The 26,347-nt window shown below is 34.3% G+C and overlaps 3 protein-coding genes across 3 annotated transcripts; all 3 read right to left on the bottom strand.

The window, feature by feature from the left end:
* Window positions 1-6,507: 6,507 nt before the first annotated feature.
* LOC109180548 (developmental protein SEPALLATA 1-like) lies at window positions 6,508-10,230 on the bottom strand. The gene is made up of 8 exons (XM_019330181.1): window positions 9,757-10,230; window positions 8,718-8,796; window positions 8,477-8,541; window positions 8,260-8,359; window positions 7,978-8,019; window positions 7,862-7,903; window positions 7,603-7,742; window positions 6,508-6,860 (listed from the first exon to the last, which is right to left on the bottom strand). Exons 1-8 carry the CDS (start codon window positions 9,939-9,941, stop codon window positions 6,773-6,775), a joined length of 741 nt encoding a protein of 246 aa, XP_019185726.1. The 5' UTR covers window positions 9,942-10,230; the 3' UTR covers window positions 6,508-6,772.
* A 2,700-nt stretch (window positions 10,231-12,930) lies between these two features.
* Window positions 12,931-15,468, bottom strand: LOC109180626 (alpha-1,4-glucan-protein synthase [UDP-forming] 1). The gene is made up of 4 exons (XM_019330318.1): window positions 14,764-15,468; window positions 14,371-14,621; window positions 14,073-14,241; window positions 12,931-13,457 (listed from the first exon to the last, which is right to left on the bottom strand). The coding sequence occupies exons 1-4, from the start codon at window positions 15,073-15,075 to the stop codon at window positions 13,140-13,142; spliced, it is 1,050 nt and encodes a 349-aa protein (XP_019185863.1). The 5' UTR covers window positions 15,076-15,468; the 3' UTR covers window positions 12,931-13,139.
* Window positions 15,469-15,755: 287 nt separating this feature from the next.
* Window positions 15,756-19,002, bottom strand: LOC109180625 (cytochrome P450 85A1-like). Its single transcript, XM_019330317.1, has 8 exons — window positions 18,652-19,002; window positions 18,225-18,546; window positions 17,737-18,132; window positions 17,566-17,652; window positions 17,113-17,191; window positions 16,559-16,665; window positions 16,315-16,439; window positions 15,756-16,012 (listed from the first exon to the last, which is right to left on the bottom strand). Exons 1-8 carry the CDS (start codon window positions 18,849-18,851, stop codon window positions 15,925-15,927), a joined length of 1,404 nt encoding a protein of 467 aa, XP_019185862.1. The 5' UTR covers window positions 18,852-19,002; the 3' UTR covers window positions 15,756-15,924.
* Between the last annotated feature and the right edge of the window lie 7,345 nt (window positions 19,003-26,347).

Below are 26,347 nucleotides of genomic sequence, written 5' to 3'. Positions count from 1 at the left end.
TTAACAATGTACTAGGAGTGGTCCCTCGGGTACGAGAAAGGGGTCTTGTTTCCTTGTTGCGATACTTCACGCAGTTAAAGATAATAGAATCATTGGGGGACCATAGTACTCACCCACGCACATTGCTCTAAAATACATTATAGTACACACTCTATTGCTCTAAGCAAACCCTTAATTATATATCTCATCCCTTAGCTTGGGGGACCAGTTTTTCACCAATCTTAAAAAACGGAATCAACTAAGGGAGGGGGAAAGAAATTCCGAGAATGACTGTCCGAGTCAGTGGAGTATAATTCTCGTACAAAAATATTAAGTTTGATTGTTGCTAACACTTTTTTTTTTTTGAGACTGTTGGGCATGATTTTTTACTTATCTTTTATGATTTGCGGGTATTATACAGAAGAAAAATTTACTCAATGCATGTCCTCAAATAATAATTGTAAATTTTATCCCTACAAAAAACAAAACAAAATAGGGAAGACCTAATACATTAAATCCTGGTGTTTTATCGTTATCAGTGTTTAAAGGGACATAACTCCGCAAAATTTGCAGACTATTCAAATCTTAGATCTCACTTTACCCTTTCACCATGGGAATAAGATATTATTTCCATTACCTTTGTTACTATGATGTTAAGACAACCTTAACTTTAACATACAACATCATATTTCTCGTTTCAACTATTGTGTTTACTTATTTTATACTCCATATTTTAGCATACAAACAAGGGGCAACCCTAGATGAATTGATCGGACAGTACATTTGATAATTACATACAATATTCAAAATTAGTTTAACTCTCGGTGGGACATGCTTATTAGTTTGAGCCGATTTGTTATAGACAACTTAAGCTGGTTTTATCGGTTAAGGTCGATCACAAGACACTTTTCACCCAGAATGCACATTCTGGTATATATTTCAATTTGAATTGAACACTTATGTGCAAATTAGGTTGGTAACCAGCAAGGGTCACAAGGTAAGACGCGTTAACTTTTCACCAGAATACACCTTTTGACAGTTGTTGCAAACTTATACTGTACTGTATTTTTACCCGAGTGATGTCGTCCTGGTTGAAAAAAAAAAAAACAATTCTCTAGCAATTATTTCCTACTGCCTTTTGGGATTTCTAGTACCTCGGCAAACCAAAATTTTAGCAAAAAATAACGTTAGTGCTTGGTTTTTGCCATTGATAGTAGTAGACGACTAGCATGCAGTAGAATATTACTAGAAAGAAGCATAGCCTTTCTCAAAATGTGGTGGTGGAGCAGTCCAGCACATGACTTAAAGTTTGTATCTTTAATTTGTACACACATATATAGACTATCACTCTTACTAAATATAGTTTATAGGGCTTTTCTTTTTAGATAATCTTATTTTAAAATAAAAATGATATTCTCACTTATTATAGAGAAATAAAATAAAACTTCTAGTCACCTCTTAATTTGCAGGTTTATGTCAACTAAAGTTACAAAGCGAGCTTGACTCAAAGCTTACATTTGATAGTAAGTTTAAACTTTTTCGTAAGTCACTACATAATAATATTCACTCTTTGTTTTTTATTGATTAAAAAACAAAAAAAAAAAATTATTTTACTATTCATGAATGGGTAATTTTCACTGAATAAAAGAAGTCCAAGAAATTTTCAAAAGTGGGTAATTTTTTATTTTAAAATTCAATTATTATGTTATTATTTCTACTAAAAATGGAAAAAATTCACTATTCCTCTCTAGGCTAGTCTAATTATAGCAACACCTTTAAATTTATCCTTCTTTATAGCCACTTTATTTATTTATTTTTTTAATTTTAAATTTTTTTATGAATTTAATTATGCTTTTTTTTCCCCATAAAAAAATGAATTTCTATTATATTTCTCTCCACTACCATGATGCCCACATTCTCATAGCTAGGTTTCTTCTTCGGGTAAATTAAAAGAAGTATTCTTTGTATGTGGGTCTTGTTTCATGCTTTTTCTTATCCAATGTACAAGAATTGAAATGCAAAGCTAATAAGTATAGAATGTGGTTAAGGTCGATTGTGATTTATTTAGTGTTAAGCATTGATTAGGGTGAAATAATTACATTCCCCACTCTTGAAAAAAGAGTAGGAATTGAAGATGATTGGTGGTTGATGCTCAATTTGTGGAATTGAATTTTTAGATTTTAGTCCAATAGTGTTGTGGCACAAGTGTTAAGCAATGGGATTTTTTTTTTTAAAGTAATAATTGTAAATATTAATTAATAGAAAATTCATTAAAATTAGGAGGGGATACCAAAGTTCCCTAGGTTATAGATCTCCATGCTCTTCCTTAGAATCTCAATTATATATGGAAAATGGCAACATTAGACCATGAGATGTCCTGAGCAGACCCTAATCGTAGGAGGTACCTTTAAGTTCATACTATACTTAGATTAATCCATATTCGTACAGGGCTGTCCCAATTAAGGGACAAAATGCTGGTCAGATTAGTTTTTCCATATGAGAATGGGTTTGAACCCTCAACTTCTATTAAGGGAAGCCACTTACGCCAACCAAGCTGGTTGTCAAACAAGAGTATAATAGCTGAAATATAGATAAAATGTCGTGAGTCTCTATCAGTGTAACTAAAAGTCTCGAGTTTGAATCTTAAAAAGTTCGGGAGTGTTTTTACCACCCTTTGTGATCTTACTAAGCTCGAACGTGATTAGTTTCAGTGTTTAGGGTATTAGTGCACCTTGGTTGGGAAAATATCATAAATAAAGTTCATAAATTAATCAATTATTTTTTAAAAATCTAATAGAATAATAACACCTTAATGGTTGATTATACATATATGATCTGATCCCTAAAAGGGCGAAAACAAGGAACCCTAATCATGCATGGCAAACGTAATTAAAGAGGTGGCATGGAATATAAATATATAATTAATACCTTAAAGATTAATTAAAAAATAATAAAAATTGATTGGCCTGGCAAGGAGAGTTAAAAGAACCTTATACTGTATAGTGGTGATGGCGGCCGATGATCCACACCGTCAATCTATATATTCTCACTATGTGAGGTGAGTGATTGTGTTACGTACTACCCAACAAAAAGGAGATCGAGAATGAAAAAAGAAAAGCTGATTTTAATTTATATTATTATTTTTAGGATTAATTATTTATATTATTATATATTTATTTTTAATATATATTATTTTAAAGTGTTTTTAACGACCGCAATTAAGATGTTTATTACTCTCTTTGGTTCTTTGGTTCCTATTTTAAGGATTGAATATGCCTCCATAGTTTTAGTGAAAGTGTAACTCTCCCTCTCTCTCTATATATATATATAGGGGATGGTTCACGTGCGAAGCTTCCTCCAGGTGAAAAATGAAGTAAGATCTGAGCCGTTGATCTAATCTAGATCAACGGTTCATACTGAAGGAAAATTTAAAAAAAAAATAATGCACCTTAATCTTTAAAATCACGCACTTTAAGAGTTAAACTGATACACCTTAAATTAGAAAGTGAGGACACACCTAAAGCTTTAAACATACGCAAGCTATAAACTCACACACCTTAAGCTTTAAACTTTAAACTTAGGCCCTTAACGCTATAAACTTACACACCTTAAGCTATTAACTTACGCTCCTTAAATTTTGAACTTACGCACTTTAAGTTTTAAACTTATACACCTTAAGCTGTGACTTTATGCAAAATGACTATAATGTCACCGCGTTTTTTTTAATTGTTCGTCTTCTGAGCTGTTGATTTTGACAAGATCAAATGATGGAATTATAATCCTATTAAGTTACAAAATTGAATGATAATGATTTGTTTACACATATTTATTGGTTAAAAAAATTTCAACAAATTAGTTAGCTATCTTAATAAGATTAGTGTTTATCAATTAACACCAAAAAATATAGTGAGTAACTGATAAATTAAAGGACTGTAACTGATAAATTAAAGGACTGTACTCTGCAAGGTGAAGGTTATTTTGTAACCATAACCGACAAAAAAATATAAAAAGGTCAACTAACTTAAGTTGTCCATAACTAATCGCTTCCACAATTATATTAACTTATCCGTTCGATGACCCTAGTCCGACTTAAAACTTTTTAGTTATTAAACTAATTTCCGGAGAAACTTGTTATTAATGCCTACTATATATCAATATCTAATTTGGTGAAAATTATTGTCTAACCAATACGTTTTAAGAAAATTTACCGCGGCTTTTGAGAGGCAAACGCTGCAAGACTAATGATTCTTTTGTATGAACCTTTCATGAGCTAAGAATATTCCAATACTTTCGTTAGACAAAAGCTAATTAAAAAAATTTAAGTACAATTGCTATCAAATTTTAATTAATAATAAAAAAAATCTCTAAACACTTGTTACCTCATTCATATTAACAATATCTTCTCCCAATTCAAAATTAAAGTTGAATCCCTAACCTCAAGAGCTCTCCGGCTACACCTCGGCCTGACAGAGCATTTGGGAGGATGTAAATCACTGTACTCAATGACTTAGCAGAAATGATCAAATGTCAGTGCGCACAAGGGATCTGTCTACTTTAGACATAATCTCCACAGTGTCGTTGTCAATATTCGAACCTTAATCTCTTCTCTCAAATACTGCCTACTGAACAATATTTTATCGTGGGAGGCCACACACGTATAAATTATGTATTCAATTCACTATTTTAGCTTCTTCAACGGGTCAACCTAATCTTATTTGTGCCAAGTTGGAAGTTAAGGTGACAAAGTATTCCTTCATGAGTTTTAAGGTAGAACTCAGAACCACTAGTTAAATTGGAAAATATTCACGTCATCTTATCTACATCTTTGCGGTGATATATTTTTCTTTTTGATAAAGATGATACTCATTTTTTAAAAAACATTCTTTATTTTAGAAGAAAAATAAGACAAATTGGATTTTGCATATTGAGTACATGTCAGAAAACGGGTCAATGGGCTTTTACTTAAGTATATTTGTAGGATGTGTACTTCTTAAATGGGCTTAACAGCTGTCCATGGGCCGATAATACTCTTATACTTGTCTCTGTGTATGTCTCTCTGTTAAAAATATTATAAAATTTAATACATTTACAAAATTGAAGATAGAAGCTGAACAATTTTTTTTTAAAATTTTTTTTAAAGGCATAGCACTATGTATTCGCAAATTATGCTGTGCAACCGAATGCACCTTGTAAGGTGCATACGGTTGCAAAACGGCGCCGTTTTAGTTAAAAAAACGCGCGTCCCACTTAAAGAATAAATCAGGTTCGATTCCCGTCAATAGCATTTTTATATATCCAGAAATTCATAACTATATATCCACAAATTCATAACTATATATCCACAGTGAATGAATGAAGTAAAAATCCACAATGAATGAATGAATGAAGTAAAAATCCACAATGAATGAACTAAATATCCACAATGATTGAACTAAATATCCACAATGAATGAACTAAATATCCATAAATTCATAACTATATATCCAGAAATTCATAACTATATATCCACAGTGAATGAATGAAGTAAATATCTACAATGAATGAACTAAATATCCACAATGAATGAACTAAATATCCATAAATTCATAACTATATATCCACAAATTTATAACTATATATCCAGAAATTCATAATTATATATCCACAATAATGCTATTGCCGAGAATCGAACCTAATTTTTTTTTTTTTTAAAGTAGGACGCGCGTTTTTAGTCAAACGATGTCGTTTTGCATCGTATGCACCATGCGCATGGTACATTCGGTTGCACGGCATAACTATTGCTATGTATTCTCACCACTATAAGACTTCACATGAGACGCGTCTCTGGAGAGTTTGACTCTTGAAAAAAGAATTAATTTATAATTCTTTAATATAACAAAATCTTTATAGTAAATGAAAATAATTTTAGTCCAATATCATTACCACCATTAGGTAATCAAGTGATATACAATTTGTTAGTCATTTATGCACATGGTTGTCACCACCATACGTACAATAAAAAAAACATGCATAAAGTGATATATCGAGTGAGTGAAATATAATTCTCGTACTTAAAATTTACGGGCCTAATTTATACTATACCTTAATACTGTTGGTCTTAAATTATATCGGAGTGTTTGGTAAATAGATGTTAGCTGAATGAGTTAGTGAGTTTAACTGGTTGATTGTAGAAAGATGTTAGGTAAATTAGCTATTAGCTAATAGCTGATTACACACAAAATGACTTTCTTAAAAAGTTGATCGAAGAAGTTGCTTTAAGCAGCTTTTTGAATTTTAGTGTTTTTGGAGCAATAAACAGTTACAAAAAGCTAATTAATCAAACACTTGATAACTAAGCTAGTCAAACAGTTAATAATAGTCAAATAAATCAAAATTGACTAATAGACAAACTATTTTACTAAACAGGGCCATTGTATCATTAATAAGAACGGAATGAAATATGAGGTAATTAAAATTAAAATGAGTAAATAGGCTTATAGGCCAATAAAAACCCTAAAACATGCGGGGGAGTAAATTAAAGCAAAAGAATTGGTGAAGATGAAATATAATCCTTTAAAGTGCAGCATATATATATCAAACATAATTACTAGTCTGTTTCATACTACCAATATATATTTAAAAGTAGTGTTCCAAATATATATATATAAAAGTTGAGAAACAGTCTTCCAAGATTGAAGTCAGTGCAGCATGCATTTGCTTATTATTGTTGAGATTTATACACAGTACTGGGGAATTGAAGAAAGTGTTTATATGTCATCCCTTCTGAAAACCATAGAACAATCTGCAGATCAGATCAAAGCATCCAACCAGGGAGCACAGCATTCACATTCTGTGCATTAGTGGCTGCTGTTATTTGGCTTGAAGTTGCCACCGGGTTAAACCTGTTTTCATTGTCACACAAACTTCATCATTCTATGCATATATGCATGCAAATTAGAGATATATAAGTTTGAACCCTAAACCTAATTCAACACTCCTCAACGCCCAGCCTGAATTGGACAAGAGAATGTAATTAAATCGCGAAATGTGCCTTAGCCCTCAGGGAGGTAGGGTCTGAGTGCTTGCGTTTTGAGATCCTCTCCCGTTAAGGATTTGAGGGGTAACCTTTCGACCATTGAGCTATGGTCTGGCCGGGATCAGATCATATATATATATATATATACATATCGTCCCCTCACGTGTGCGGTGGGCTCCACGCAACACATGAACCGTAGTCACTTTTTTTTATCGGGTTGCGTTGAGATTCGAACCCATGAGTCCATGACCTTTGACATGGCTCTGATAACAAATTGAAGCATGTGCTCTATCTCAATTAAAAGCCTAAATTGATAGTTGGATTACACATTAATGGCTATATGCTCAACACAATGTTTAGATTTCGCCAACTGTGCATAGTTACACACAGTTGTGAAATTGCACCGTTGGACAAATCTAAGCCATTAATCTTAAGTATTCAATTGCTCAGATCTGTTCACACGGATTCATATAACAGGGTGGATGCACGTGCACAGGAGCAGTAGCCTATATGTATATATACACACACAGTTACTGCATGCATGCATATACAAGATCAAGATCAAGATGCGTTCTGTCTCAGCTAAAAGACGTTTGAGGTTTACGTACCCGATATGCAAAGTGGAATCACACTCCAAGGGCTGGAAGAAACCATGAGTCTGGTCAGCATGCTGCTGGCTGTATGCACCACTTTGCTCTCCAGGCCCCCATGGCTGTTGAAGGTTATTGTCTACATAAAATTCTTCAAGCTGCAAATCACACATATAAATGGAGAAAGTTTGAGTGTTACACACTATGACTAGAAGCAATACAAAGAGCAACTAAGAGAGACATGAAATTAAAGTTGTTCATAGGTTGTTGCATGTACCTTTGATTCAAGGGTTTTATTAGCCTCCAACCACAGCTTCTCCTGTACAGATAGATTTAGGACATCATCAATATTTACAAGGCAGAAAACCCATCTGCAAATGCAGGGTATAGTACCTTTGTTTGAAGATCAGATAGCTGATCAAGCACCATCTGTGTCTGCAAGGAAAGAAAAACCAGAAAACTTTAAAGGCCATTCTGTGAGACAGCAAAAAGGGCACCCAAAAAAGTACATAGGATACTGAACCAATTGTCAGCATCAGACGCTTACCATTATGCCAAAGCTATATATAAACTCATATCAATCAAATATAAGCCATGATTCATGGATTAACTTGACCATTCATCCACCTACAAACTCATATCCATTGATCTGGGAAAACTGGAAAAGTTGCTTACCCTAGTAGACCTAATATGCTTCAATGATGTATCTAGTTGATGTTCAAGGTGCTCAATCTCATCAATATTCAGAGGCCCCAAGTCTTCACCAAGAAGGTGTCTGTCACAATACATCAAACAAAGAAAAACCCATCGTCCGTCTCATAAAGTTTATACATTTTACCTATTAAAAGATAAGATCTCACGAAATGACTGGTCTAAAGAGAAATCGTAATACCTCTGGTATCGTTGCAGCGACTCATATTTGCCTTTCAGTTTTAAATATTCCTTGTAGCTACTTTGCTGCATGACAATATAGTATGGTCAGGGTGGCATGCTAAGCAGTAATTAAAGTGTCTGGAAGACAATTAGAATTGTACTGGATAAAGGAATGCTGTTGAGCTGCATGGAGAATATATATATATATATATATATATATATATATATATATATATATATGATTGTGTCTGTGTGTATACCTCATTGTCTTTGTTTGGTCGATTAACTTCCAGTGTACCATAACTGCATTTCTGATACCTTTCAAGAGTTTTGAGCATGCTAACCAAAAGTCACCCAGAAAATTTAATTTAATTATGAGGAATCAACATTACTTTTCCAAAATACCCACAAAAATAATCGAAATTAAGGAACCCATTTTAATTAAAAACATAATAAAGTTTTAGCGAAAGTTCTCAGCAAATTTTATTTTTATTCTCAACATAAAGTAATGTAAATGTATATATATGGTATTAGAAAATAATTAAATATATCTGCAATATGATCAACCAAGAAGTATTTTTAAGAAATCTATTTTCAAAAAAAATAAATAAATTATTAAAGAAATTATCTGAATTAAAAACAGAAGGGTACATTTTCAATCATATCATTTCATTTAGTCCTATCACTAATTACATCAAGACATGAAATAAGTTACAGGTTTTTAACTAATCAAAGAAGTGATATGAAGATCAGATAAAATAAATAACAAATAATAATAAAGATTTACAAGATCAAGTGAAGTTTCGAAAGAAATTTATAGATCTGCAATCTTTGCCTTAAAACTCATCATCTCCTTCCCTTTTGTCTTTTATCTTTAAAGATTTGGTGAAAATGATATGATAAATCATTGATTACAGAGAACACAGGAGTAAATATTTAAAGTTTTTTTTTTTTTTTAAAAAGTAAACTTTATCTTATACATATGGGATTAAATCAAACCATCACTAAAAACCCAAAGATCTAAATTAAACTTTAAACATTCTTGAAAATTTCTGCCTGATTGCATATTCATGAAGTCCTCAAAAACCAAACCTTTTATCTCAGACAAGCTAAGAACATGAAAAACTAAGAATCTGTGTTTAAGAATCATGAAATTGAGGTCAGATCTCTGTGTTTCATATGCAAAAACACATATTATGTAGAGCTAGGTATAATCAAATTAAACAAAAGGCAGATTAGCAGGCATATATGATGATTATGAGAGAATTGAAATTGATGGAATATAATAAAGATGTGTACTTGGAGGTACTAGAGAACTCATAGAGCTTTCCCCTGTTGGAGAAGACGATGAGTGCCACCTCAGCATCACAGAGCACAGAAAGCTCATAAGCTTTCTTGAGCAGCCCATTTCTCCTCTTTGCAAATGTGACCTGTCTGTTTATCTTGTTCTCTATCCTCTTAAGCTCCACTCTCCCTCTGCCCATTATTATCTGATCTCCCCTTTCTTCTCTTGGGTATAAGCTGATCTCTTCTCTCTCACCTCTGGCTACCCAACTTCTATGAAAGAAAGAAAGAAAAAAAAAAAAAGCTAGCTAGCTCTATGTTTGCAGCATCATATCATTCCTTTTAACTTAACTCAATCTTGACCATTAAAACCCTAGAGAGAGAAAGCTAGACCTATACATATAGTGAGAGAGAGAGAGAGAAATGGGTGTATACTATTTGTATTGGTGATTCTTGGTGTGGGTTGTTGTTCTTTCTCCCCCTTCTTGTTTTGGGATTCCTTGTTTTAACCTAAGGATTGGCATCTGTTGCCATTTTTGGATATCTGGTTTTTCTAGGGTTGGTGTTTTTTTCCACTTTGAAGCTCCATGCCATTAACCTCTCCCGGACAACGTCGTCCCACGCGGTTAACCGGCACGTGGAGTCGACGCTTAGGTCTTCTCCTTCCGTGAAGGGCACGCGAGTGGCCCAGACCTACGCTGCCGACGCTACCCAATCTAATACGCTATTAGTCCGTCATGGAAAAATCAGAAATGTCGTCTGGAATCTTAAATTGGTTTCCCACGTGTCGTGTCATTAGTGGTTATCGCATGTTGATATCATGCAAATTACGCGGATTTTTTTAAATAATTTAATTTAATTTTTTACATTTTAGGACTAATTTTAGATAAACATTGTGAAACCCTAACCCCACTTGCATGCTGTTTTTATTCATTTTGCATTTGAATACACGGAGTTGACGCCCAAAATATCTCTTATCCTGCACATTTGATCTATCTTTTCATAATAATAATAATAATAATAATAATAATAATTATATTATTATTATTATTAATATTAGTATTTTTGCTTGCTTGCCTTGCATTTGAGCAAAAACAAATAGTTATTTTATGAACCGGTTAATTTTATTATGCATTTGTAGAATGAAATGACATAATTTGAGTTAAAAATTGGTTCTAAAAGTTTGTGACATACACGTTTATTAGCTCTTTTTAAAACGCAATCTAATTTGTATCCCTTGAAGGTTGATGCCCAAGTTTGTTTTCTATAGTCATACGCGTTTGATCTTATTATTTATTGTTTGCTTGTGTTACATTAGGGCTGAATTTTGAATCCCTCAACTGCACACATGTTTACGCAAATATGTCTGCAATTAGAGGATTCAAAATTTGCATGTACATATTAAACATGTGTTGTGTACAAACATATTATATGCACACAGCACATGCCCCATATGCACATGCCAAATTTTGAATCTCCTAACTAATCTCATCCATAGTTCTGATTTTTTAATGCATCATATTATTGGCTTTCATGTACTCATGAGGAGGGTGGTTCTCATGTGATCGTTACTTTATTGTGAGAAAAATAGAAACAAAGAGCTGAGGAAGAAAGCGGGAAGAAGAAAAAAATAAAAGAGAAAAATAAAATAAATTTGAAAGGACCAAAATACCCATCTAATTACAACACAATATTTTTTCCGGTTGGAATTCCGATAATATGTGGTCACAAAATTGGATCAGAGGACCACTTGTGATACTAATTAGCTAGAAAGTCATGCACATTTTTCACCTAATTTGAAAAAAGCAATAGTCAAGGACCAAAAATGCTTCAACTATGATAGTCAAGGGACCAAAATTTGTGTATTTGCCAATGACTTTGGTCTCGTGGCAGGGAGTGACTCTCACAAATGAAAGGTCATGGGTTCAATAGGTTGAGAAAATAGATATGAACACCGAACCAGAATAGTTAAATATTTTTAATTACGGTATACGGTAAAGGTTGATGCGCAATTCCCTTTAGTCCTATGCATTTGACACCCAAATATTTCTAGTCTTACACATTTGATCTTATTATTTATTGCTTCCTTGCCTTAAATTTGAGCTGAATTAACCAAATTAAACATATTGATTTAAAAAAAAAAAAAAAAAAAAAAAAAACTACGATCCATAACATTACTCTCTTCGAAATACATTCGAATTTGTAACTTAAGGTTGTTTGATCTTAAAAGGGGAGCTACACTACATTTAAGATAAGAATTAGATTAATAAAATGTAGTTATCCAATTATTGATAAATTTCAATTGATCCAACTCTAGCTTGAAATATTCACCTACTAGGAAACAGATGTGATAAGTCAATTAAGCTAGCTAGCAAACGTGATGGGCTGAAGCAATGAACCTAAGTCATATACGTACATACGTTTGTTACGAGATTTGTTGCAAAGGTTGCCATAAATATGAAAACATATTGGAGCAGTACAATGTTTCTAAGTTTGAACCTCAGCTAGCAGTGCATTATTGTATGGTAATTTGTTGTGGTTACTAATTATGCATGTTTGATCAATAAAGTTTTAACTGCCATAAATATGTAAGCACATGCATATTCTAGTTTTCAAAATGTGTAAGTGTGGTTGTGCTTGCTAAGGAAACTTGCATGTGATGCCACTTTCTTTCACCACTTTACCCCCAACCTAATCCTACATGTTCACATCACCAATTATATTATATATTAGGGCGTTAATTAAGTGGTGCAAGTTGACTACTTATTAAGGTTGGACTGAATAACTAGAAGTTTTATTAAGTGATCTGGTGCAAGTTGACTACTTATTAAGGTTGGACTGAATAACTAGAAGTTTTATTAAGTGATCTGGTTAGACTGAATAACTAGAAGTTATTATTCAACCAATGTGCCTAATATAAACCTGAATTGATGGGAGACAGGATTTTTTCATGAGATAACACATTCAGTTACGGTACTCATACAGTTCAGTACACACCTATACATCATCTGTGATTCTGAGTTAATATGAGGCAAAACAGATTCTTCTGAGTTAATACAAGGCAAAATATGGTTAACGGTCTATCATCGACTCCGCTAATATATGTAATAATAACCATTAATGAAATTAATCGAGGCATTTTGACTTAGTGGTTTGAGCTTAGAGGACGAAGCAACTTTAAGGGATAGATTGTGATTCCAGTTATACTTTTGGCTTTTATTACTGTCTCAAATGGAGAAAGTGTAATGAGCATTCAAAAATTTGAAATTTCATCTTATGGAACACTCTGCAATAGCATTGCAGGGTTAAGAAATGTATAAGTGGAAGAGTCTTGCAAAAGGGAGAACAAAAAGCAGGAAAGAAATGGGAGACACTAATTAAATAAGCTAAGAATGTTTTTATTTGGCAGGGGCTTTGACTGGGTTGAGCTGATCCCAAGCTTCAATCCAGGTGACCATGGCGTCGGCGAGCTTGATGAAGTAGTCGTCTAGCTTCCCCAGCTTCTCCTTCACCTGCTTGGAGAGTTCAATGTAGCATTTCTGAACTGTTGTGGCGTCCTTGGACAGCGTCGCCTGCTGGAAGAAAGGGATGATCTCTTCTTGCCAGAATATCCCCTTGTACTCTTTCCTCAGATTCACAAATGGGTTGCTTGCCTTGCTGTGGTAGATGTATGGCAGCCCTGTCTTGATTCCCAGTCCCAGATGGTCACATATCACCTGTGTTTTCACTCAACCAAGGCATCCATTAGAATTTAAGACTGGGTCATAGTCACAACCACTATCCGAGGTGTAACTTTGTGATTATACCCAAGTCAGCCGGCAAAAGACTATAAGGAGGTAAACCAACCCTAGTCGGATCAAAAGAAGTAAACCAGTTAAACCATCCTAGGTAAGGCTACAACATTATGGTTATCAAATAGGTAAACCAATCCTAACCGAATCACAAGAAGTAAACTGGCTAAACCATCCTAAGTAGGCTGACATAGTTGAACTTGTAACATTATGGTTATCAAGCAGGTATAAATCATTCCTAGCCGAATCACAAGAAGTAAATCATCTAAACTGTCATAGGCTGTCCATAGTTGAACTTGTAACATTATGGTTATCAATCCAACAATTTACTAAAAAGACTTATAGGTCGTTTCCAGGCCAACTGTCTAGATTGCCCATGGCTGATGGGCTTAAATCAAACCAAGAAGATTAAATAGGTCGCTCTCATTGAGAGTCAAATCTTATAATATTGTAGTTACTAAACAAATAGACTGACGAATTTAGTTATGGTTGCCTCTATAAGCTTAATTCATTCTCAAAGTGGAATTGGATTGGTGTTACCTTGCAGCACCAACCAGCCCACATATCATCATAGCGACCAATGGGCTGGCCTTCACCCATGAGTCCAAAGTACATGGCAGGGCCGATGAGATCACGATCAAACGCCAGATTCATACCACACATGGGGAACAGGGTGCCCTTGGGGATTGTCAGGATAGCATCAACATACCTGCCACAATGCCATTACATATCATCATTCATCTAACAGCCAAACAACTAAGACTATGATAAACCAGATTAGTTAGTCCATAGTTGACCCGTCTAAACCAAGAAGACCAACAAACCGAAACCTACAAACCTCGTGTTCCTCTCCAAAGGCTTGACGAGCTGCGTGGGCGCATCGTAATCGGGGATGTTGAGCCAGAGACCGTGAGAAATGGCGGTCGGAACCCCCTCCCGGAGGCTGAAAGGGTAGCCGCGGACGAAATCCGCGCCCTCCCTGTACGGCTCATACAGAGTGTTGAAGAAAAACGGAGTAGATGGGCAGAGGAGATTCCTAATGTGCTGTTCAAGCGCATCAATATCCTTCCCAGAAGGATCTTTCGCAACCTGCCCAAAACAAAACCATAATGTACAGTACAATTGAAGCATGTGCTCCGTCTCAACTAAAAACCTAAGCTGATAGTTGGATTGCACATTAATGGCTATATGCTCAACAACAAGTACAACGTAAATTTTAACGTTAACTTACAAAGCAGTCGTCATCAATGGTGAAGATGTACTTCTTCTTGGAGACCATGTAGCCGAAGCAGCGGCAAGCGGAGTCCTTGAAGGAGATGCAAGAGGCCCTCGGTCCCAGAATCTTGTTAATGTCGTTGCGGTTGTAGAGCTCGTAGTCAAAACCAGGGGGGACTTTGATGGTCCGGGAAGGGTCGCCGTCTTGGACGATGATGAGGTGGTAGGGCTGGAAGAACGGCCTCCACATCTCCAAGAAATCCAGGTTTCGGATCGTCGGAATCACGATGTCCAGTTCATCTTTCAGCTGAGCTGTGGTTGCGGCCATGGCTGCCGGAAAATCAAGATTTTATTATCTCTGCAGATGAATTTAATCTTTAATAATCTTCAATAATAATATAATAATACATGTGCGAATGAATTGGTTTCTTTCTCTTTCGAGATCTGGGGATTATATATCTGCAGGGTTGTGAAGTTATGGATCTGCACGTAGGGAGGAGGATTGTTCTGTTCGCATGGTTGTGGACTTGTTCAAGCCAGGCACATTTCCAGGGAGGCCTTTCAGTTCAGTTTCTGTGCATTTATTCTCTCTTTTATTTTTGTTTTTTTAGGATTAGGATAGGATGAAACAGCTTTCCAATGTCCTATAATTATGGTCTATTGACCACTGAAATAGCTATCCATGTGGCTTTGTTTGGCAGGGTTTATTTAGGTGTTTAATAGCTTATTTTATAAGTTCTGTTTGCTAATGTTTTAAAAATAAGCTAGTAGAGTGATTAAGCATAGAATAGTATTTTTATTGATGCTGGAAATTAAAATCAAATCCCGAACTTTGGCGAGTATTTATACATATTTATCCTGCTAATAATTAAAAGTCATAAATTCTCATAATTACATTACATGAATTTAAGAACGTAATCCATCATTAAAACTTTTATTATTGAAAAATGAATTCAAGTTAATAGTTGCAAGGTTACTATATGTGGAGACAGGCTTTGTTTGGAATGGATGGAAATGAAGCATGAGAATGAAATCTATTTCTCTGCAAAAAATGGGTTACAATATAATCTCTATATGTGTTAGAGGACCTCTATTTTACACCTTTTTTTTTTTGTTCTTCTTTCTGCAATTTCTGGTCCTTTAATTACTTTATGTACATTCTCTGACTCATTGATGGTTAGTAGGATGAAACCCTGATGTGTAGTCCATTTGGTGCTTCAACTCTTGGGAACTTCAGCAACTTATCTCCCCCCACTTCTTCCCATCTGCATTATATTCCAATCAAGAATTAGAATCATAACAAATCTGACAGAATCCAAACAAGTAATCCCAGAAAGGAGGATAACTCTAGCCAAGTTGGTCAAGCTGTTGACTTGATAACTGTTTACAAGTTCGACTCTCAGTAGGAGCAGTCTATTGACTTTCTTGGTTTGAACCGGTCAGATATAAGCAACTTAAACTAGTTTACCTCCTTGTGGTTCTTTGCCAGCTAAGACCACAAAGACGAGATTTACCAAATACACACTAATTTCCCAGAAAAGTGCAGTTATTTCTTCAATTCTTTTACCTGTATCTAGTTACAAAATAATGAAGGAATGTTGAGATTTCTGCTATCCCAAGCTCCTTCCCAGGGCACTGCCTTGTGCCCCCTCCAAAGATCAAGAAATGGTTTTGGTTGTCTGGGCTTTTATCCTGCATTCATTTATAACCCATTATAACTATGATCCTGGTTCTCGGGGCGTGTTGACTGTTGAGCATATAACGTATAAAATATGAATGTGTAGTGTAACTATCGGGTTAGGCTTACTGACCAGCCATCTCCATGGGTTGAAAGTATATGGATCAGGGTACAGTCCAGGGTCATAATTAACCTCTCTTGTATACACATAGATTCTCCATCCTTTGGGTATGACATAGCCTGCAATATATATACAAAAACAATACAAATATATAAGGTCAGAGATAGTGTGCAATGCTTCCTAATCATGGCTAAAAATGTAATCTTTTTTACCATAGCTTAGACTAATAATCTGGGTTGTTTGTGTGTTTGTGTTGTGTAATAATTATCAAGATTCAATGCTAGACAGGAAGGCAAAACACATGAGATGTATAGGCTGGAATGGTAGGTAAGCCATGTGGATGTTGATAGGAAGAGGGTCCATTATTATTGCAAGATATATATAATCTTCTAATCCACTCCCATCAGATGCTTTATGCTATGTTGGTTTCACATTTTTTTTTCTTTTTTAACTACTATACCAATGTGTGCAAAACAAGAACCCATGGCATATATGTGTTCATGGGAGTAGTTCTTGATTGATTGATGCAATAATGAATGAATGATCTAAGAATCTTGAATGCCCACCATTTAGTTCTATATCTTGAGTGGTTTTCCTCAACACTCCATTCACTATGGTTGCTAGCCTCGACGTCTCAAAGATCACCTGCATCAAAAAACGTACCGTCTTACTATTAGTTCAGTCTTGTAGGAGAGCTCAATATTACCCACAAACACGAAATTTCCTCGTCCTCGAGGCTCCCACACCCTAGTTTAAACGATAGAGGAGGGGTAATCGGCCTCTAGGCCTCCAACACCCCAATGGCCCAATCCAATAGGACAGTGGAGGGATAAATTACGAGTCAGTGATTTAGGTGGGAGGACCAGTACTTGATACCCACAAATAGTCTATTACATTGGATGTAACTCTGACTGTTAGGGTTCGATATTGTGTCCTTATCGACAATCTAACACCTAAAAATCAACTAAGTTGTCCGGACCACTATTAATTTAGTTCAATTATTGTGAAAGTGAACTTACCGCACGTGTGAATCGCATTGATTTGAAGTCATTGTAGTCAATAGGATCATTGGGGGCTTTCTTTTTTCTTATTGCCATATGCTCTTTCTGCAAAAATATTGAACCAAAATCAGCCTAATGAACAGAAATCTGTGGGGTTTAAACTTTAAATGCATCAATTCTTACACTTACCCTGAGTTCATCGAGAACCTTGGGATGATCACTGAGATACTTGACAGCCATCATAGAAGTCGTCGAAACAGTCTCGTACCCAGAATACAACAGCGTTATGATTAGGTCAATCATCTCATCATCACTCAACATGTATCTGTTCTCTTCCTCATTCATCAAGAATCCCAGCATGTCGTCCTGTTTCTCCCCGCCACCTCTCCTCTGTTCTATCAGCTTTCGGAGCACTCCGAGGATGTTCTTCCTCGCCTGCAATCCCCGCCGGTAGTTCGTGTTGGGAAGGTTGATGGGCAGCGAGAGTGTCCCCAGTACCAGCTTAAAGAATTCCGGCATGAACTCGCCGGCTATGTCGCCGGATTCAATCCCGGCAATCTGCTTCAACGACGAAAGAAACGCCATCTGGGTCCAAACCACAACAAACCCAGATTAAAAATTCGGATTTTTTTCTCGATTACCCAGATTAAAGATGATAAAACAGAATCCTTAATTACCTTGTTGGTTTTGTCTTGAATGTCGATTACTTTGGCGTCCCAGGTACTAACGTGGGATCTCATGAACTCATCGATTTTAGGGAGGAGTTGATATCTGATCATGGAAGGGCTGATGAGGGACAACAATGCCCCTCTCATGTGTTTATGAGCGGCGCCATGAACCGCTGCAATATTGCATTTTCCCAGAATGTCAAGCATGGATTGAGGGTATCCTGGGACAAGCCCTTTGGCCTCATTCACAAGAATGTATCTGTTTATCTCTGGATCCATGGAAACCACTGTGGGACATCCCAGAATGTGGGATTTGAAGAAACTCCCATATCTGATGTAATCAAGAACAGAACAACAACAACAAATTAATCCCATGTTTTGGTGTTTTATGTAGCAGAATTTAAGAAAAAGCAGCAGGAATATAATCAATAATCACCTTGTTCTCTGGTTTTTCATGAAGATGGGGCCTTGTTTAAGGAACTCAGTGGTTTCACCAAAGAGTGGCCACCCCATGGTTCCAGGAGGGAGCCCTTTCTTCATGAACCTCAGTTCATTCCATCTTAATAAAGCGCTGCTGATGAGGATGATGCACAGGCCAAAGACACCCACCAGCACAACCATGAACACCACCGCCATTAATGGCCTCCCAAGAAGCTTCCAAGTTCCAACCACCTTAAGAGGGAGATATGGATGGGTTGGGGTTTGCTTCAGTTTAGGCCAAGTTCATGAGTCATCAAGATTCATGGAAGTATGCCTGTTTATATAGAGATATTGCACGAGGGGATGGTCAGGGCGTGCGTGCAGGGTGGGTATTGGAGCCTAATAAGCCAATATAATAAGCCATAAGAGGGCAGAGGGGGTGGGTGGGTGGGGGGGGGGGGGGGGTCCTAGTCTCAAAATTTGAGGTAATGAAATAACTGGATGCTAACAGGAAATGATTCTCTCTGAACTTTCTTTGAATTATTATTAGTAACTATAGGTTTGATGATACTATTTTATTTTATGTTTTTGGTAGAGACTAGAGAGGGTGAAAATGGCAGGGGGGGTGGGGTAAAGGCCCGGTCAGGGTAGACTTGACTAGAACTCGAGTCCAGTTTATTGAGCATATAATCGCAATCCAACCACCAGGTTAGACTTTTAGTTGAGATGGAGCACATGCTTCAATTTGATATCAGAGTCAGACCAAAGGTGGCAATCCAACTATCAGTTTATCAGTTCAACCGATCATTATGGTTCTAGTTGGTTTGGAACCGAAGTACATAGTTTGGTTGAAACTATGGTTAATGAAACTTTACCTATAGAAGAAGGTATAGTACCTTAATGATTAGGGTATAAGTATGTGGGAAGCATTTGTAGGAGAGGACTGAAACTAATGAAGAAATGAATGCATAGGTGAAAGTGAAGAAGCACATGGAGAGCACCCCATTGGAATGAGAAGAAAAAGGCATTTTTTTTCCATGGCTAAGTGGTTCACATGTCCATTAAATTTAGCAGATCTGCAGCTCAAGGAATTACAAAAATCACTACAAGACATCTTGGTAAGCATGTGAATAAGTGGGGAGAGAGAGAGAGGGAGAGAGAAATTTGTTGTGTCTTGACTGCAAAGTTTGAAACTCTGGGCTCTGCTGCCTTGCATGTGTGGGCTGTAATTCCTAGAAGCCTTGTGATACTTGACCTTTTCTACTGTTTCCTCTCTCTAATCAGACCTCTGTTGAAACATCTCATTTTCAATTATGACTTCCTAACATTTTCATTTGAAGCCCCCGAGGCATTCCAAAAATTAAGCTCTTTGTGGATCCTGTAAAGGTTGTCAATAATGATCCGGGGGATCGAGTCTCACTAATGACAGTGTGAGGCAACATCTCAAAGTAAGGTCAGGGGCTTCCTGTGGACCCTGTAAGGCTTGGGAACAATGACTTGGGATCGAGTCTCACTAGCGGTAGTGTGGAAGTAACATCTCAAAGTGAGACCAAGGGGCTCCTTGTGGATCCTATAGGGATTGGGAACAATGACTCGGGATCGAGTCTCACTAGCGATAGTGTGGGAGTAACATCTCAAAATGAGACCAGGGGGCTCCTTGTGGATCCTATAAGGATTGGGAACAATGACCCGGATCGAGTCTTACTAGCGGTAGTATGGGAGAAACATCTCAAAATGAGGCCAGGGGGACTCCTTATGCGCAGTAAGTAAAAACATCTCAAAATGAGGCCAGGGGACTCCTTATGCGCAGTAAGTAAAGATCTAACCTCTATGTTCAGCTGAGTTACCATGATTTACATCTTTTCAGATGTTCTGTCGGCCCGGAGCATGGGGGCTTTGGGTTGAGCATTCAATTGGTTGGGAACAACAACAAAGCAAATAGATGTCGGTTCTAGTTTGGACACTTCTCAGTTTGGTTTACAGGTGTTTGATGAGTCCATAAAGGTAAGCAGTCATTGCCAGTGGCAAATACTGTGGGAGTTGTTTGGTTTATATCCCTAATTTATGTTCATGTTCTTATGCTATTTATTTTGTACATTGCGCTTTTAGAGTTTTACTATATAATTTTTTGAATAAAAATATCCCTTACTGTTATAACTTCCATTATTTTTTCCTTATTGTTACCATGCACATGCATTTACCATATATTTAATATATTCTTTAATGATGATAATATTTGTAGACATTAAATATTAAATTAACATAATAAATAAATGTAATTTTCATATATATTTTATTTAGTAAAGATTTGTTAGTTATTTTTAAAAATATAAATATTGGCATATATTTTTGCCCATCGCGCATAGGAAAGATTAATAATAATATGTGTGAATGAAAGTTATATCCTTCATTTATGTTCGTTTTTTACTTTTTTTTATATACATTATGCTATAAGAGTTGTATTATACAATATTTTGGTCAAAAGTACCCTTACCATTATAACTTTCGTTATATTTTTCAACTATCATTGCCATGCATATGTATCCACCATATATTTTCTTATCTTCTTCAATAGTAATAATATATAGACATTATATATTGGAGTACTATATAAATTATGGATTAATATTTGATGCACCGTCGTGTATAGATGCTATACACCGGCGGGTGAATGAGAAGGTGACACATCATTAAAAAAGTAAAATCAATATTAACCGGGTCCTTTTTTGCAAAATATCTAAGACTTGTATTTTATTAAGTAACTTTTTTATTTCTAGTTAACAAAATATATCTACTTTCCTAAACATATTTATTACTTAATTATTATATATCTAATTATTAACAATGTTATTAACTGATTCTTTACTTAACATTGTTAATCATAATTCTTCCCATTGTTAATCGTAATTGTTTTACAGGGCGTTTGGTTGGGGAGGGGGAATTACGTGGGAAAGGATTTGTAATTCCATGGGAGATGAATTACTGGGAATAAAGAGGGAATTTAAATTCCAATGTTTGGTTGACAGGAATAGAATTACTGGGAATTTCAATTCCAATGTTTGATATACATGGGAATTGAAAGGGAATAAGTAGTATAAAGTCCAAAATGTCCATTGTTGTTGTCAAGCATTAATTTTAGGTTAAAAAAGGGAGGGGTAATTTTGACTCATCACTTTCTTTTTTTCTTTCTAAAATCCCAGGAATTAAAATACTAGGGGGGACATGGAATTTTAATTCCATGAAAATGGGGGAATTGCAATTTCATGGAATTGCAATTTCTTTCAACCAAACAAGGGAATTTTGTGGCCTTTGAAATTAGGTAGGAATTAAGTGGGAAGGGAATTTAAAATCCCTTAAACCAAATGCCCTGTTAAAGTTTCATTTTCGTAGAATTGAACCAGGAGTTAACATTGTTAATAATATAATTAGATATATAATAATTAAGTAATAAATATGTTTATGAAAGTAGATATATTTTGTTAATTAGAAATTAAAGAGTTACCTAATAAAATAAAAGTCTTAGGGGGTGTATTCAATCATATTGACTTTCATAGAGTTTTAAAGACTTTTATGAACTTTAAAAGTTTGGAGGTATTCAATTCAAACTTTTAGAGAGTCTTTAAAAATTATGCGGTATTCAATCAAGATTTTTAAAGAGTCTTTAAAAGTCGTGTGGTATTCGATTAAGACTTTTAAAGAGTATTTGAAAGTCATGTGGTATTCAAAAAGTTATGAATTTTTGTAGATTTTTTTAATTTTAGGACTTTTGTAGATTTTTCCTTCTCAAATATAAATAGTTGAAATCCAACCATCAACCCTAAGATTTAAAAAAAAAAAAAAAAAAATCTAACAACTTTTCTCTCTCTATTTAAATTCTATTTTTTCTCCATATTTAAACTTTATAAACCTATATCTAAATTTATTAATAAAATTATTTTTGTATTCATTATCCTATATTTTCCTCATACCTAAACTCTACCAACTTTTCTCTCTCCTAAACTTTACAATCTTCTTCTAAAAATTCGAAATAATATTATTTTTACTTCATTATTGCTTGTTTATATTGATTTTTATTTTTTCTATGAATTTTTTATCCATAACTTTCTTTAATTCTCCCTATATACATGAACAAAACAAAATTTTCATCGTCAAATTTTAAGATATGTTTCATAATATTCGTATAAATACTTATATATTTTGATTTTTATTCGTAATATATATTTTTCCTTTTTTTTTTTAACAACAGATTACTACGAATAGCGAGCTATTGTTCGCAACAACAATTTGGGGTTGCAAACAGTAGCACCTTGTTGTTGTTCATAGTCTCAAATTATTATTGCAAATAATAGTTCTTTGTGTGATGCCTAGCAATATATCAAGTATAATTTTTTATATATAGTATTAATATTAGATTTTTTTTATGCAACTTGTAATTATATTTTAAATATTTTATTTGATCAATTCTTTTATTATAAATTTTATTGTTCAATATTGTTATGAATTTCTAATGAAATAGTTTTTTTTGTTAATGTTTATTAATAATACATATAAGTAATTAGTATATAAGTCTCAGCATACTATGGATAAAAATATAATGTTGAGAATGTTGATGTGGGTGAAGAACTATATAATAAGAAGAATTTTATGATATATTATAAATGTTTTGTAAGAAAATGATAAATGATAAGAATCAAAATCATTGAAAGTTTGTAAGGATGTATTCAATTTAGAATTTCTATGACTTTCGTAGACTTTTTAAAATAAAAAGTTGATAAAAGTCTATAAATATTTTTTATATAGACTTTTATAGAGTCTTATAAAGTTTAAAAAAAAATTTGAACGACTCTATGAAAGTCAATCAAAGTTTATTAAAATCTATCATTTTAAAAGTCTTTAAAACTCTACAAAAGTCATGATTGAATACACCTCCCTTAATATTTTGCAAAAAAAGGACCCGGTTAAAATTGATTTTATTTTTTAATTATGTGTTACCTCCTCATGCTATACACCGACGGTGCATCAAATATTAATCCATAAATTATTTCTTAAAATATTAATATCAAATTTATAAAACAGATTTACATTATTACTATTATTATTATTATTATTATTATTATTATTATTATTATTATAGAATAGTATAAAATTTAAATAAATTTAAGATTTTAATATACAATACTAATATTTTTAAATCTAGCCTCTGTGGTTCATGTTCAGTTGAGTTACCATGATTTACATCCTCCCAAATGCTCTGTTGGGTTGGGGTGTGGGGACCCTTAGGGTTGGGGTTCAGCCTTTTTGAAGAATAATGATTGATGATTTAATAAAATGGGATTTGTCCTCTTGTAATGGTGGGAGGAGATATTGTGGAAATGCAGCCCTAATACAATGTAGTTATTGACAAAATAAAAAAGGAAAGATTATAAAAATTGGGGCCATTATTAAGACATAAAGATATGGTTTCTATGTAAAATGTCAATTCCATTAAGAATGATTACATAAAATTATGGGTGTCATCAACATCAACTGATTTGAGATTTTGACCTTTTAATATTCCAATGTAGAATGCACACGTACGGGGTCTTTGAAATACCAAGTTTGCCCTCCTACTAATCATTCCTTAATTATCAATTTTAAATGATTGATATAAGTGACCCACTATTTGGGTAACCAAAAGTTTTTATAACATGATATACTTTTTACAAAAGTCAAATATTTGATCTTGCAGCTGTATTGACAATCTACTTATCAATTATCTTAAACTCATGAGTTGATTCAAATGTTAAAAATTTAAAGATGTGTTAAGCCAACAACATGAAACAATTGAAAATGTGGGAGTACTAATGCAATTAGACTTGAATAAGAGTTAAACTCTATAAGCACAATTCGAGTTGAATCTAAATTAGTTTTTCAGATGTGAAAATACCAGATATTCTTCCAATTTGAAAAGCATAGAATGGACAAAGAAAATTTAGAGAATTGAAGTAAACGCTATTACCATAATGCATTGTTGTGTTGAGGCTTTAGAGCTCGTATTTATCAAAAACTTAAATTCAAACTTGAAATTGACTTATTCCAAAATCATAACAAAAACTCCCTCAGACACGTTCAATTTCAATTTCCATTTTTATAAGAAGATAAACTATAATCGTTACATTTACTCATAACTCTTTCACTCTCGTCATTTCTCATCTCAAGTTTTGATTGGTGGAAAATTAGAAAATCCAATCCTTCCTTTCAAGATTTTCATTTCTAGGGATCAAAATTCTTGTAGCAATCAGACTTATAGGTACATACCATTTCTATTTCTGTATCTATAACACCAACCAAAAGTCCCAAACATAAAATAAAGATGGGCTATGTTAGCAAGACAGTTCACTTTGGTGTCTTTTACTGTCTTATTTTATGTCTGAAAGTGACACCAATTACCGTGCCTGAATTCCCTATTTTGTTCATCACAGAGTCTTATAAAATCATCTTTGACTGAATGTAGCACACGTGCATCGCACAATAAACAATGATATTTTTAAAATTTATTTTTTAAATTTAATTAAAAAAAATTTGGGTACAAAAGTATAGCTAGATACAACATTTTTCAAAATTGAGTTTGAAATTGAAGCAATAAAGACAACACCAAGTCACCAATGACTCAACTTGTACAGCCCCACTCCAAGAGGTTTGCTTCATCCATGCATAATCTTCAATCTTATCCTCAATAGGGATGACAAGGGACTCAATTATAAAGATAAAATATAGCAAGATTGAATGGATTAAATTTCATATAACTAGCTAGTTTAGTTATCGGTTTTATAGTGGAAAATATATATCAATATTTTAGTTTTTTTGAATGTTACTGGCTCTATTACATTGTAGTATCTGTTCATATACTTTCTCAACCTACTGAAACATAAAGAACCAATAACACCCACCCGCCTCCACTGAGGCTTGAACTCATAACCTTCCAAATGGAAGTCCAACCCAGGTACCATTAAACCACATAATCCTGGTATCAATATTTTAGTTATTTTAATTGTTTTGCTCTATTATTGTCAAAACTCAAAAGTAGTAAAATATACCATTAACAGGTGATTTTGATCTTCAATATTATTATTTCCTTCTTAATTAATCTCGAGCTAAGCAAAGTTTTTCTTTTGATATTTAGTTTTATTGTGACATCTCCTTCCACTCATGATATAATATAATACACCTCTCTTGTCTCTACATGTTTTCTTGTGGCTAAGTACGTTTGAAGAAAATAGTGATGGGATTGAGGTGAAATTAGCGACAAATAGTAAAAAATTATTAAAAGATGGCATATGAAAATTGGTTAGCCACAACATTACGTTGTCTTACATTTCCATTCATTGGTGGTCCAATATTGCTGCAATCATGCAAAACTTATGTATATATTATAACTTTTGATAGAAAAGTTAATGACTAATAATTATAAGAGACACCACCTTACGTGTTTTTGGCCGGAAGATAACTATGACCCTTATTGGACTAGAAGCGTACATGCACATACAACTAGTTTGATCTATTGTTAGGTGGGTGAAAAGGTTAATTGTTGTTGGTCTCCGTAGGTCGGGGTATAAGTCTAGAGGAGGGTGAATAGACTTATATACTTTTAAAAACTTTTTCAAAGTAATTAAGCGGATAAAATTGTTTCCCCTTTTAAAGTTTATTTGCATGTGTTTGTTCTTGTAAAACTT

The sequence above is a fragment of the Ipomoea nil genome, unplaced genomic scaffold (genome assembly GCF_001879475.1).
Source record: "Ipomoea nil cultivar Tokyo-kokei standard unplaced genomic scaffold, Asagao_1.1 scaffold1026, whole genome shotgun sequence".
NCBI classification, from domain to species: domain Eukaryota; kingdom Viridiplantae; phylum Streptophyta; class Magnoliopsida; order Solanales; family Convolvulaceae; genus Ipomoea; species Ipomoea nil.
The sequence above is the reverse complement of the archived record's forward strand: the minus strand, read 5'-3'. Positions and strand labels throughout refer to the sequence as shown.

Bases quoted from the DNA above. Each gene is read 5' to 3' on its own strand.
- LOC109180548 (XM_019330181.1), bottom strand. From the start codon at position 9,941: ATGGGCAGAGGGAGAGTGGAGCTTAAGAGGATAGAGAACAAGATAAAC. The intron at 7,743-7,861 runs GTACATGCAACA...TGTGATTTGCAG, and splicing joins ATAAAACCCTTGAATCAAAG to CTTGAAGAATTTTATGTAGA. The intron at 6,861-7,602 runs GTACGTAAACCT...CAATGAAAACAG, and splicing joins GATTCCACTTTGCATATCGG to GTTTAACCCGGTGGCAACTT.
- LOC109180626 (XM_019330318.1), bottom strand. From the start codon at position 15,075: ATGGCCGCAACCACAGCTCAGCTGAAAGATGAACTGGACATCGTGATT. The intron at 14,622-14,763 runs GTAAGTTAACGT...TGTTTTGGGCAG, and splicing joins CCATTGATGACGACTGCTTT to GTTGCGAAAGATCCTTCTGG. The intron at 14,242-14,370 runs GTTTGTAGGTTT...GCATTGTGGCAG, and splicing joins CCTTTGGAGAGGAACACGAG to GTATGTTGATGCTATCCTGA.
- LOC109180625 (XM_019330317.1), bottom strand. From the start codon at position 18,851: ATGGCGGTGGTGTTCATGGTTGTGCTGGTGGGTGTCTTTGGCCTGTGC. The intron at 17,653-17,736 runs GTAAGTGTAAGA...ATATTTTTGCAG, and splicing joins AGGTTCTCGATGAACTCAGG to AAAGAGCATATGGCAATAAG. The intron at 17,192-17,565 runs GTAAGTTCACTT...TTTTTGATGCAG, and splicing joins CAATGCGATTCACACGTGCG to GTGATCTTTGAGACGTCGAG.